Raw genomic sequence first — 13,397 nt, 5'->3', positions numbered from 1 at the left:
AGTCAATTCTTGATTCAAACACCAACCTAACTCAACTTCTGACGCGCATCCTGAATCCTCTTGGACAAACTTCCAATATTGAAGAAGATTCCAATGACAGTCTCACTCACCCATCTGGGCAAGCAGCTCAAAATCCACACCTTGGTAGCCATGCCACCAGCATAGAACCAATCGGGGGTTCCTCCAACCAAACCACCCAAGTAGCCCTCACCCTTCAATGCCGCCGTAACCAGCTTCTTAGCATATGTCTCTGTTTGCATAGTCGCCGTGCGCTGACTGAATGTCAAGCGCTGCTGGAAGAAGTCCTCGACAGGCTTGTACAACGAGTTCTGAGGTAGAGACCTGTGGGTGCGGCTGGCAATGTTGGAGCGCACGGTACCAGTGACAGCGTTCATGACACGAACGTTGAAAGGCTTCAGCTCGAGACGGAGCGCGCGGGACCATACGTTGATGGCGCCCTTGGAGGAGGAGTAGATGGCGCCAAAGATGTAGGGTACCAGGGTTGATGTGCTGGAGATGTTGATGATGAGACCACGTGCTTCGATGAGCAGAGGCGCAAAGATTTGAACCATGGACATGGGACCGAAGACATTGACTTCGTATGTGGCACGAACATCGTCAAGGTCCATGTCCAGAGCGGGGATGGTATGAGTTCGGCCACTGGATGGTTTAGCTGGGGGATCAATTGGTTGGGAGAGGAGACATACGCATTGTTGACGAGGATATCAAGACGACCTCCAGTCAGTTCAGCGACCTGTTCTTTGCAAGCTTCAATGCTCTTGGGGTCTGTGACTTCAAGAGGGAAGCAGCTCATGCCAGGGCCCTCGAGATCCTTGATCATGTCGGTGTTTCGCACCGTCGCAATGACATGACAGCCTTGAACACATTAGATACAATACTCAATATTCTCCTGTAAAGACTGACCTTGACGGTTAAACTCTTTGGCGAGAGAATGTCCAATGCCTCCAGGCGAGCATCTGCCCTCATCAGTATCTGTCCACCCAACAGTTTTTCTGCGCTTGGGTCTTCTTACCCTGTAATGAGGACGAAAGTCTTTTTCTCGGCCATCTTACTAAAGATCACGGATATGTCACGAGTGTTCAGTGATTGAAACTTGGATGAATGACTACTTAAATCTGCGATTCAAGACAATTGAAGCTCAATGAGGAGAATATATACATTCACAAGATAACCCATGGCCCAATCCGCGGGGACCGACCGAGGCCCGTTGAATGTGCACTGCCACATTCAGCCACAAGCCACATTCTACAGAACGGCAATTGTCTTTTGGGTTTGTTCATGTCTGTAGCTTTCAACGAAACGCGCCTTTTTCTTACACCTGTTCACGGGGATGATGTTTGCATGCCATGTTACCATTCAGTATGTGATGGAGAAGTTGTGCTGTTATGCGACTCCAGATGGATCGGACAGGCGTTGATAACACTGGAGGAAAAGCTTGAGAAGTATGTTGAAGAGAGTAATGATGAAGGGGAAGATACAAGAAGACGAGAAAAGGGCAAGGAGACGACATGAACAGCCCTTCATCAACGCGGGAAACAAACATCCCTGGAGGAGAAAAGCAAAATTAAAAGAAATTGAAATTGAAATATGTACGCTAAATGCAATCCGATGATGTACAATGATATACACTCATCCCAAAACTCCGAGGCCATTACCTCAATCTAGTTATCCAATCCAGCCCATTCTATCATTAAATCCTCCCCTATTTTACCGGTGCATCTCTCCATTTGGTCGATACGGTGTCCCAGGCTGTGTCTGAGGTGAAACCATAGCCGTATCCCCAGCCGAGGATCCCAATCCTGCTCTGCTGAGCTCATCACTACCACGGTGATGAAGATCAACAGGCGTTGATCCAGGCATCTCAACAGCTCCCGAAGAGGTACCGTCCATCTCGAATATAGGAGCCGGCGCAGCTACAAGGTTGTCGGGCGGTAGTTCGACGGGACCCGCGTGCTGCTTCGGTGGTGCGTAGTATCCTGATGCGTTGGGGTCGGGTGTCTGCCATCCTGACGTAGGTGTAGTGCCCCATGCGGTTTTGGGCTCTCCAGGTGGGTAGGATGAGTTGTTGGTTTCGTAGTTGGGAAGCATTGGGTGTGACTCTTCGGCATTCTTCTTGCGACGGTGTAGCCAGAGCCAGATGACTAAACCGACGATGGCTGCACCTCCTGCTGCTGCACCAACGCCCACACCGATCGTCGCACCTGTCGACAGTCCCGTGTCCGCATTCGCATTTGAAGCATCGGATGTCGCAGCAGCCGCCGTGTCGGACGCGGTAGAAGCAGTATCAGTCGCTGAGGCAGTCGCGGTCGTTCCCGTGGCGCTCGTAGTCGTCTCTCCATCATGGGCAGCCTGCTGGAAGTCCGTTTTCGACGTCTTCATTGGTGTCTGGGAGTCGTCACAAGCCTCCACCATCATATCGTACGTCTTGTCAATGTCGTTGGGCGACTCTTGTCCAATGCAGCGCGCTGAGCCCAGGATGAAGTCATTATTGTAATTGCCCAAACCACACAGGCAGTAATTGAGCTCCTTTGAGTCGGCGCCGGTGCACGAGGCGTCGTCAGCGTTCTTCTCAAGGCATTTTTGTGCACCTTTGGGGTAGAAGCTAAAATCGTTCTGGAGAGCCAACGAGGGTGTGAGGAGAAGCGCCAATGTGAACCATCGCGACGCCATGATGAAAAGAAACGTTTAATTCGATTGGTGGCTAACGATGGTGGAAAAGAGTGACAGTGTTGTTGTTGTTGTTGTTGGGAATCGGCCCCTTTGCTGACGGGACCAAGCAAACAGTTGTGTCGGTCGGTAAATCCGGTTTCAGCTATCCAGCCACGAAAGGAGACGAATCAATCGGTAAAAGGTCGATCATGCAAATCACCATTAAAAATCGACAAAAAAATATCCACCTCTGAACAAAAGCGAATGACTGGGGGAAAAGCGAGTGATGTTGGTTGATTATTAGGTAGAGAGTTGCTGTTGATGGATGGAGCGTATCTAGAGAAAAGGAAACAAGAAACAAAAAAAGAGGGAAAAAAGCAAGAAACACTTCTGGGGGGGGGTTTGATGAATTATTAGTGGCCGGCTACGGCTATAGTATAGCGATCATGACGGAATAGCAGTAATCGCACTGCGTGTCACCAGCAAAATCTAATTTAATTACTTGGACGATCCTTTCGTCAGCACCAGTCCTTAAAAGTTATAGACAAGATGTAACCAAGTGGAGTGAGTCCCATCAGGATCGACCATGGCGCAGCAATAAATCGCCCAAAGCACAACCTGATTGGATCTAATGGTGCTAATTTTAGGTGGATCTTGCATATGGGCTGGGCTGGGCTGGCTGGGCATTGTAGGGTAAGATTGACATCAAAAAAACATGTCGAGATGCAAATAAACATTCTGCCTCACAGGAGACACAACTAACATGTGGCAAGGATGGATACATTTTGAACCATCTAATCATCACAGCCCTACAGATCAACAAGGCTTGGCAGAAACACTCGCATGTATTATTCTCCGAAGAATGTTGTTGTTGCCTCCCTAGACTTCATCTCGTTGTCAAGTGAGGCTTTCGCGCCGTAACCAGGATATGGCTTGACCACTCTGCAACACTGCCAACACATAATGCAGACTCATTAATCCAGATTAAGGGTATCATTAATTCATTACTGTTCTCCAATTTTAAATAAACAAATTCCACATCTCACATCATCATGAACCGTAAATCCTGCTATGAGTTTTCTCACAATCGTCCAAACACCTTGGCAAAAATCTCTCTCGCCTTCAAGAGATTCAACAAACATAACCTCTCGTTATCCAAATGCGCAGAGTCACTAGACTGCCCACAAGGAAGATGAGCTGCTGGGGCTCCGAATTCCTTCTCTAAGAAGCGAATCGCAGGAATGGATCCACCTTCGCGGATATAAAGCGGTTTGCGCGGCTTACCCATCTTGGTCTTGACGGAAAGGATCTCTTCCTCCTTAGACTTGTCTGCGCTGTTTGTTTCATCGGGCGTGGCTTCTCCAGATGAGGCAGACGTCTCGAAACAATCCTCCCACGTTTCCAGGATGGCCTTTTCCAAGGTTTGGAAGATGGCATTGGTAGGATCACCAAGCCACGGCTCAGCTCTGTTGTCCACGTTGATGGTGAGTTTGTTTTGCGACTCGAGTTGCGAGAATTCTTCCTCGAGGAATTTCGTAAGTGCTCCAATCACCACGTCCACCTCCTGGCCTGGTACCACTCGAAAACTGATGTGAGAGCTGGCGTGACTGCTGACTAGACTGCCGTCAGGACCCGACACCTTGTAACGGTGGAGTGTCAGATTGGGCTCGCGCCAGCGCGCCATAAGCGACTGCTTCAGCCTCTCCTCGGGGCCCTTTTCGGGATTGCTGCGGATCAAGATCCTGGCAATATCGTCGTAGCGGGCCTCTTCTTCTGGTGTAATTGGGAGGATGCCATCGTAGAAACTGGGAATCTGCACCTTGTTGCCAGGTCCCTTGAGTTTGCCAAGGATCTGTGTCAGGTCGGAGAGAGGCTCATTCATCATGTAGGAACCATCCACACCTGAGTGGATGTCTGGACGAGGCGCATCAACACAGACAGTTGTATGCAAAACACCACGAAGACCATATGTCAAACATGGAACTTCGTCATCGAGCCAATAACTGTTGGCGAGTAGGATGTAGTCCACCTCACCAATAAGCTCCTTGTTCTTCTTCACAGCCTCTTCAAAGCCAAGCGATCCAAACTCTTCCTCTCCCTCAATCAAAAAGACAACGTCGTTCTCCAATTGCTGATTCTCCATCAGATCAGTTACCGCATATAAAGCAGCGATGATAGGGCCCTTGTTGTCGCTGACTCCACGACCGTACAGGTAGCCGTTGGTTCCCTGCATGGTGAATGGATCTGTCTCCCATTTTCCCTTGCGGCTATCGGCGGCGACAACATCATAGTGACCATAGAAGAGAATTCGTTTGCGGGTTTCGGCGGCCTCCTTCTTGGCAGAAAACCGAGCGTAGACAACTGGGTTGTGGTGCTTCTCAGTGCTGAGCAACTCAACATGTCCACCGAGCCGCTTGAATAGCGCACCAAGGTATGTAGCTCCCTTGCGACAGTCCTCCGCAAACTCAGGCCGGGAAGAGACAGTCTTGTACGATACGAAGTCCCGTAGCGATGATAGCAGGAGATTATCTGAATCTTGCGAGACTTCCTTCTCTTTGGTGCCACACTTGTCGGTGTCGATGGACCAAACAGAGATGTTGTCGTCGTTCGCGCCCGTGATAAAGTACTGCTTGTTTTTGTAGTTGGTCACAGCTGATGCAAGTACTTTGCCTTGGTGAGCCTCCCATCGAAGGAGACACTGGTATTTCTGGGGAACAGCGCCGGACGCGGCATGCTGGTATTTTCCGTAGTGGGTTGTGCTATATTTCTGCAAAGAGTCAATAAGACAAACAAGATGGACAGGAAAGGGGTACTCACGCTGGCCCAACCATTAGTTGCGGCTGTCCACAAATATCCCCAGCCCATTTGGATGGACATGATATCACAGTCATGCGCTTTGATGACTCTCAATCGCTGCGCCGTATCAAGATCCCATAGCTCAACAATGCCGTCAAGCTTGCCAGCGTACAAGAACGAGCTGTCAAGCGCCATTGACAGAACGGACTCGCCATCATCGACACCCAATGTCATGATCTCTTGTATACCACCACTAAGCTCCTCGTCCTCCTCAACCGTATGTCCGAGACTCCAAAGCTTGATTGTACCATCGCCCGCACCGGAGATCAAAACATCATCATCGATACCAACGTCAACTGTCGGCCCCTTGGCCATGAGCATACAGTATACGTAGCCATAGTGCGCAAAGTTCTTGACGCAGCCGGCGTGCATCTCGAGAACATTATGGGCTTTAGGAATCAATCCCCATCGATCGTCGTTACGTCGGGGTGTACTTGCGCCACCGCCAACGGCTTTGGAGTCGAAGAAGCGGTGGTTTCGGCGGTCGGGGTGCTGTTGGGATTCGGGAGACACGCGGGCTGTAACATCGTTGAGGCCAACCCATTGGATAGTAGCGTTTTGTGCACCGATATATAGTGTCTCGTGTTGAGGACTATACGCTGTGCAGAAGATGTCGCCGACGTCGTAGGAACCATAAATCTCGTAGAGTCGAGTCAGGGTCTTGGGGTCCCAGACGTTGATGATGGGATCACCAGCGCTAGAGAACAAAAGCGAGGCATCGGGCGATAGCGAGAGGGAGAGAATGCTTCTCTTGTGCGCTTGGACACGACGAACTTGTCTGAATGTTTCGAGAGACCATGCTACTATTTCACCATCTTGTGTACCGGCGTAAATGGTTTCGTGCTGTGGACTAACGGCGAGAGCGAGAACGGTGCTTGCGTGGGATAGCGAGTGGACGAGGTCAGGGCTCGTGGCAGGGTCTTCGGCAGCTTCGAGAGGTGAAAGAATTGGAGACGCTGGACCGGGCGACATTATCGGCGATACCGTCCGTGAAGGCATACTGACAGATTCTGAGGGAGTGGTTGTTAGATGGGAGGTGGAAGACAATGTCAATAGAAAGAGAGGGGCAGAAACAAGGGTCCTGTTGGTGGTGTTGCTGTGAAGGAAGGTCGACCAACAGATATTCTGCTAGAATAACAAAGTTCACTTGAATAGAAGAAGCATAGAAGATAGACTATGATCAAGTTGCAAAAAACAAAACGTGGTGTTGAAGTTGAGACAAGGGTAAAGTCAACGAGCGGTAGCTTCAGTGCCGAGACCGCTCACAAATTTGGGCCCCAGTATGACGCGATCGCGCCAGGTCGTCCAGGGTTCATCCCTTGCTGTTCCTTGTCGTAACACCAGAGAACAGACTGAGACGAAAAAGGGTGGGTAATATTGATTGAGCCTTTGCAATTGGCAATCCAAACACTTTGCAAGCTGGATTGTTTCCCAATCATGGCCGATGATGAAGAGATGAAGACGCCACAGCCTTCTGTCATATAGGCATTCTCATTGGCTGTAACTAGGCCACTTGGTCCAGCCTTATAGCACAGCTGCGCCACAGTTGAAGGGAAGCTACCCGGCACTAGCCTTCGGAGACTTATCGAAGAGCATTTCTAAGTCAAGCCAACATTGTCTTTTCTGATGGGGGAAAGATACAGAGAGAGTATCAGGTGGGATGAACTGGAAGGAGAATGAAAGGTGTTGAGTCTCGTACAAATGAGCTTGTAATTGCTTGGCGTTACACTTATTCGGCGATCCAAACTCAATCGCCGTCTCAAGTTCTGATGAAAGGACACAAGAAAAACAACATGTTGGAAGAGAAGAAGGAAAAGCTGTGAGCTCACCATAGTCGGAAGTAATCGTCTCTCCAGATAACCGCTTCTCATTCATCAATATCTTTGCACATCCCTCACAGCCATCTCCATTCGACAATGAAGAGTCAGAATACATGGCCAAGTTGACGCGATCAATAAAGCAAGGATAGGTGATAATTGTATTAAAGAAAGAATGTTGATAAAAAAAAGAGAACTAAGTTGGATAGTAAAGTATAAACATACAAGTAAAAGATAAGATGTCCATCCATTCCTTTATCCCCAACACAAACGCCCGTAGTACTTATCTACATCACGGGACGTAGCCATACCGTTCCCCGTCAGCCCTGTATAACCCAAAGAGAGAAACGTGTACACAGAGAAAAAGCATAAAACGACGATGCAAGATCAAAGACATTGGGGCTCACCGATAGTTTAAGCCACCCCTGAATATGTAAAGTGATCTGCTGTTAGTACTGGCGATATCGGGGGACCGGGCTGCCGGGGAGCTGCATGGGATGCCATGGAGGGTTACAGTGACCGATGCATCGGGTTTGGAGGATCCTTGTCATAAATTGTCACTGTTGAGGCTTGGCTGGTGATGTTTATGTTTATTATTATTATTATCTTTTTTAAATTGGTATTTGTCTTGATACTTTTCATATTGTCTTCTCCGTCCAATTATCGCCTGAGAGGGCAACCCAATCTGGCCTCCCCACGTATTGATGCAGTTGAAGAGTTTCGTCTTGCCAAGGGATGAATCCCTTCTCCTCGTTCGCCGTTGTAGGATAGAATGCGATACACTCAGGATGAGCTGCATGTCTTTTTTCTTCTTCTTGTGAATGCCTTTTGACCCTGTAGTTGACGGCAGTATGAGAGATCCATTGAAGCGTGTGCATCTCTCCAAAGCTGGGATCTAAGGAGTTGAACAATGGCAAATGAGATGTGCTCTTTTAGTAGCTGCCAAGCGACTTTCAAGAATAAATTCTTGCCGAGTACATAGTACCGTGGCGGAGGTGCAATGTACACTCTTCTCTCCTGACGTTTCCGATGGACGTGACAGTTCACATTGTCACCGATAATAACAAGAGTACCACCCTGGCGATGCTGCGGCGATATGTAGGGACATTCGAAAGACTGAAAGGTGCCGCAACCTTGTAAAATCGGGGTTACTATAACAGTCATGCCAAACAAATCATCATGCCAGTTGTGACACTGATTAAAAGACCATTCAAACAAGAGACAGGGCAAGTCTTTCTTCAAGTTCTCCATAGAGGGAGTAAGTTCATCCCCTTACCACGTGAGCGTAAGTTTCTCTCTCGGCCCTCGGTTTGTGTCGTCGGTAGTCTCGTGGGTTATCAAAGCGTGACGAGTTGTGGCATAAATTGAGTGCCGTTTGGAATCACAGAACTGCAGGCGAAGGCTTTCGTCAAAGCTCCGACATTCCCTCGATTGTACCTCCATAAAAGTGCTAGAGTCTGGCCGTGAGGGCGACCCTGACAGTGTCAAGGGAGCTTTTAGTTGTGGGACAAGAACATAGAATACATCCTGGAGCAGCCTTCGAGTCTCCGCCTTTTCGGCGTCGGTCATTCTCTATTGAGTCGCCTTGCTTGTCCAGAGACGAAAAGCCCCATCAGCAAGTTCCATACTTCTGGTGGGTGCCGTGACGAGAATCAGGTCTAGTCCCGCTCGATACAAAAGTATGACTGATACTTGTAGAGTTCGAGGGAGGTTACGAAGCCGACTAAAACTCCAGATATAGAGTAGCGGAACGCAATGCACTTGCCACGCTTTAGTGGTATTGCATACGTCAAAGTGATGAGGTCCTAACTCTTTCGTGATTGTGTTTGAAGTAGGCAGCGAGGCAGGCCTGGTTAGTAATGGACTGGCCGCAACCATTCTAGCCGAAACTTCTGAGGGGAGGTATTGCGAAGGCCAATTTCGATGGTAGATTGCTGGGAGCATAGCTAATTGTTGTGATGTGCCCTGTACTGCTCCTTGTGGCAGAAAAGAGTGGCGAGTAAAATCTCGAGCGTGCTGGCGAGCAACTAAGTGACGATGGTGTGGATAACGCCGTGAGACTGTCGAGGAGCACATTGTGTAGCCAAACTAATGCGGCATGGTTTTGAAAGGTGGTGTGGTGGGTTGACTGATTTGGTATCGTCCATGTTGAGTTTGAAGTTGGCCCGATGTATACCATATCACCATGATACCCCGACTTTCACCATGATGTTTAGAGTGGTTTAGAGGCGTGTCTTTCAGCGAGGGCGATGCAGCCACAATAAAATAATATAGGAACTAAGACCCAGCCTCGAAGAGTTCATCATCCTCTTCTTGGCGACCACATCATCATCCACGTCGTTATTGTTACTATGGTGTTGTGGGTGAACATATTCTTGATCGTATGCGGTGCTCTGATGGGCGATTCAGCCCAGAATCTTGCGATTGACCGTTGATCGAGTCAGGGCTGTGTACCTTGCGCTGGAATTCCTTGTTTCGATAATCACACTGGCAAGATAGTCCCGAGATAGTCCGGACCATCGAAAAGGGTAGCACTGAAGAAGACAACTCGAGCCACTTCTGCGTATTTGACTTAAGCCCAGTGACATTGGAGATCTTGGATGATGTTGAAATCAGGACAATTGCAGCATAGGTGACGAAGAAGATAGTATAGAATCTAGTGACGACTTCCCAAACTTGGAGGGTACGCTTGGTGATGGTACTAAACCAGAAGGTAAGTTGTGTGTCGAGAGAGAAGATATGATATGATCGTGATGCATCTGTGGAATACGCTATGACAGCATTGCTTCCACAAGAGGTGGGCCGAAATCCTTGATCTCGGTCTTTCGTTCAGTGGTAAATGAGAGCGTTCGAACAACAGAATAAATGAGTTGAAGCCTTGGAGTCAGCGAGAGTATGTTTTGTACTCATCAACCTCATTGAATGGTTCTTCATCTCAATCAAGTCACGCAAGATCTGTATCGTGCGTGACGGAGACGATTGAAGTTGTTGCTGTGCAGCACTTGTATAGATCCACTAGTAGGCAATCGTGGTGATGGATCGGAGCAGGACGACAGTTCCACATGAGCTTCTTCCAGCGCATTCAGTTTCTCAACTCAAGAGGGATTGACTGGCCAGTGAGTCAAAGGTGATAGCTTGACTTTGACACGAGAAGTCACGGGCCTTGAAGTCGGTGGCAATCTCAGTTCGAGATGCCTTTAGAGAAATATTGTAAAGGGTATCGCCCCGGACTCGGGACTAGGGCTGGGGCGGCGAGGGGAAAGAACTGCGCCGTTTGGGGCCGTACCACTTGTAGGCGGCCCGAACACCGAGAACACGAAGGACAGCACCATGAGTACCACCCGGTCGTGTGAGAAACTGGTAACAAGACACAGTAGCTAGATCAAGATCTTCCATTGGATACTTTCTTAGGATTGGGTAGTCTGGGCTACCACCGGCAAGCCTGGAGGGAAATCGGCGGTGGTAGTTGCCTTAAGGCCCCCCAAGGACTGCGTCCTACACAAGGTCTTAAAGAAAAGGCTTCCTGCTCCATCAACTCCATGCCGACAACGTCGGTCATTGTTTCCTTTGCAGAAACAATTCGCTGTCTTCTGAGCAAAAAAGTCATGAAACGACTCATTTTTGGGTTAGGTTGCAAATCTCGAACTCTGCTTTGGCTCCGCAAGGGATAAGTATCCCGGAGCGATCTCGTTGATGATCGCTCTAAAAAGGGCATTGACTTCGCCCGCTTCCTTCTTTGTGACATCGCACTCCCGAGTTCAAAAAGCTTGTCTAAAGCGCATCGCACGCATTAATGGCGCTTGCGGGTATTCCCAAATTTCAGTATCACACGGCTTCGTGAAGTCAACCCAGAAGCCTTCTCATGACAAAGGAAAGTCAATAGAGAATGAGAGACGTTGTGCACTCTGTGAAGGTGCTGGCAACATCGTGAGTACCTCTTCATAAAACCAAGGGGCGATTGTATAAAGCTGGACGAGCTAAATGCCCAGCGTTGCAGTAGCCAAATGACTGGTGTGAAAACTCTTAAGAATGAATTGCCCACGAGATTGTCGTAGAGCTGGCAATCCCAGTTGAACCGCATGAGTAGTTACAATGAGAATTGTCCGATCGCATTCACCGCCACACACAAGGCTTTGGCCATGGAAAGGTGATCAAAAGGCACAGGCGATGGACCTTGGCTTGGAATTAGGCCTCAGAGTATCATAAATATCTGCTAGGAGCATAAGGTTTATGTTACTTAGACCATTATCCTTGTAGAAGACCGTAGTTCAGAAAATGGTGTGGTGAATCGGCAAGATGTGACAAATCGAGGGACAGAGACAACTCCCTTTCTTGATGCTCCATCAACAGCGACTTTCAAGACTGTACTGGCTAGCATGTACATCTCATGAGCAAAGAATCTCGGTTGATCCTCATTATAAAGCATTCAAGGCGGTTGGCCTCCTTCCTAGCCTTGCTTCCAAAACAGGTACGTCGAAGTCCTTGATTTCGATCTTCTGTTCGGTCCTTTCCTTATATGGGATAAAGCTACCCCTTCCCAATGTAGGTCGTTTTCTGGCTCTCAATATCGGTATAGAGACGAAAACGCCTCAGGCAAGTGCTTCATGTGATTGCTTGGGGTCATCATCATTATCAGACGCATTCCCGCCTGGTGGAAAGGTTTGAGAAGTCCGGCGATTCTGTGTCCTGAGTCGTCGGGTAGTCTGCGACCGCGAGTCCAGCCTCGTCTTTGGGGCATCGGTGTTGCCGTTGCAAAAATAAAAATACCATCAGCTCGAAATTGGCACATAGATATCTCGTATCTTGCGTTTGAACAAGAGGCGTTCCTATATCAATTCCTTCTGGAGAACCAGGTCTCAAGCTTAATTGATGATAAAATCATCACTCTTGAATGGGATTCGTGTTGGTAGTTTTGCTGTTGTGGAGGGCCAGGAAGGCCGTTGCCATAGAATGTACAGCCATCCTCCGGCCACGATTAGTGTGAAATTGAGAATACGCACGGCTCTGTGACGAGATGTGTTGTGTACACTCCAGAGCCGATGCAATGAAACCCGATATTCGTCGGGCTTGACAAGGCCACATGGAAGTTTGGCAGGTTTGTAAATCAAGAAATCCACCAGACGCTGAAGGTCAAGTTCGGAGTCGTATTTAGTCGATCCGTCTCCGAGAGAAGATTAGAACATGTCTACTCGCAGCGAGATAGTTGCGTTGTAGAGTCCTCGCGTTGCGGGTTGGTATGTAGAAGAATAGCCACGAGGAAATGGGGCTGTCACGAATGATGATCTTCATGGCCAAGATGGTTCTGGTCAGGCTGTTGAAGGTTCTGGATTGAAAGAGCCAAGTCCAGAACTTATCGACGCAAGCGTAGCCAGGGATGGCTTGATTTATTCTTGACGTTTCGCAGGTACTAGGTGATAGCGTGATGAACTTGAGTGCGGTAAGTGACTTGTTCTTGATGCGATTGAGTCACCAAGGTAACGTGTGAGAGGCAGACCTCGACTTCTTCCAACTTCTGCCTCGAACGCATAATATTGGATCACGCTGGCGGAACTACATAGACCGCCTCTTGTCGGGGACATCTATGTGTTGAAACCGTGATAATACGCTCATTGAGTAGATTTGAACGTCTTAGGTACAAGACGGAGAACAATGTTCGAAATGTTGTGAATTTGGATCCCCGCACCAGGCAGACCATCTGTACCCCCGATCTTGTCGAGCACTGGACTCACATGCGCGTGCGATCCCTTCTTGCCGAAGAGCGTTTATCGGATGGTTTGAAGCCACAGAGTATAAGAGACTGGGAAGTTGAAGGTCTCTTCCAGTACAATTAAATAGTGATATCGGAACTCAATTGAGTGGTTGTTCGGGTCCCTTGCTGCAAACTTCTCCAAATAAAAAAGAGGAAGCAACAGCACCAAGTTACATGTGATCGAGGGGCTGCTGTAAATGATAAGGCTACAGCAAGCACAGCTTTTGGTAGCTTCCAAACAACAACTTCAGCGGTGCGCGCGAAATCTATCCCGTTGTGTCGTGTATAGGAGATGGGCGTACCCT

The 13,397-nt window shown here is 48.7% G+C and overlaps 3 protein-coding genes across 3 annotated transcripts; all 3 read right to left on the bottom strand.

The window, feature by feature from the left end:
* Positions 1 to 26: 26 nt before the first annotated feature.
* Positions 27 to 1,068, bottom strand: FSST1_005120 (SDR family oxidoreductase; the record flags this gene model as incomplete). Its single annotated transcript, XM_083231364.1, has 4 exons — positions 27 to 660; positions 708 to 876; positions 925 to 977; positions 1,034 to 1,068. 4 exons carry the CDS (start codon positions 1,066 to 1,068, stop codon positions 27 to 29), a joined length of 891 nt encoding a protein of 296 aa, XP_083088550.1.
* A 660-nt stretch (positions 1,069 to 1,728) lies between these two features.
* Positions 1,729 to 2,691, bottom strand: FSST1_005119 (uncharacterized protein; the record flags this gene model as incomplete). Its single annotated transcript, XM_083231363.1, has 1 exon — positions 1,729 to 2,691. The coding sequence occupies one exon, from the start codon at positions 2,689 to 2,691 to the stop codon at positions 1,729 to 1,731; it is 963 nt and encodes a 320-aa protein (XP_083088549.1).
* A 1,060-nt stretch (positions 2,692 to 3,751) lies between these two features.
* FSST1_005118 (glutamine amidotransferase subunit DUG2) lies at positions 3,752 to 6,525 on the bottom strand (the record flags this gene model as incomplete). The annotated part of the gene is made up of 2 exons (XM_083231362.1): positions 3,752 to 5,437; positions 5,488 to 6,525. The coding sequence occupies 2 exons, from the start codon at positions 6,523 to 6,525 to the stop codon at positions 3,752 to 3,754; spliced, it is 2,724 nt and encodes a 907-aa protein (XP_083088548.1).
* Between the last annotated feature and the right edge of the window lie 6,872 nt (positions 6,526 to 13,397).

The sequence above is a fragment of the Fusarium sambucinum genome, chromosome I (assembly GCF_050947815.1).
Source record: "Fusarium sambucinum isolate potato_lamoka chromosome I, whole genome shotgun sequence".
Classification (NCBI taxonomy): Eukaryota; Fungi; Ascomycota; class Sordariomycetes; order Hypocreales; family Nectriaceae; genus Fusarium; species Fusarium sambucinum.
Note: the sequence above shows the minus strand (reverse complement) of the source record. Positions and strands in the feature narration are given on the sequence as shown.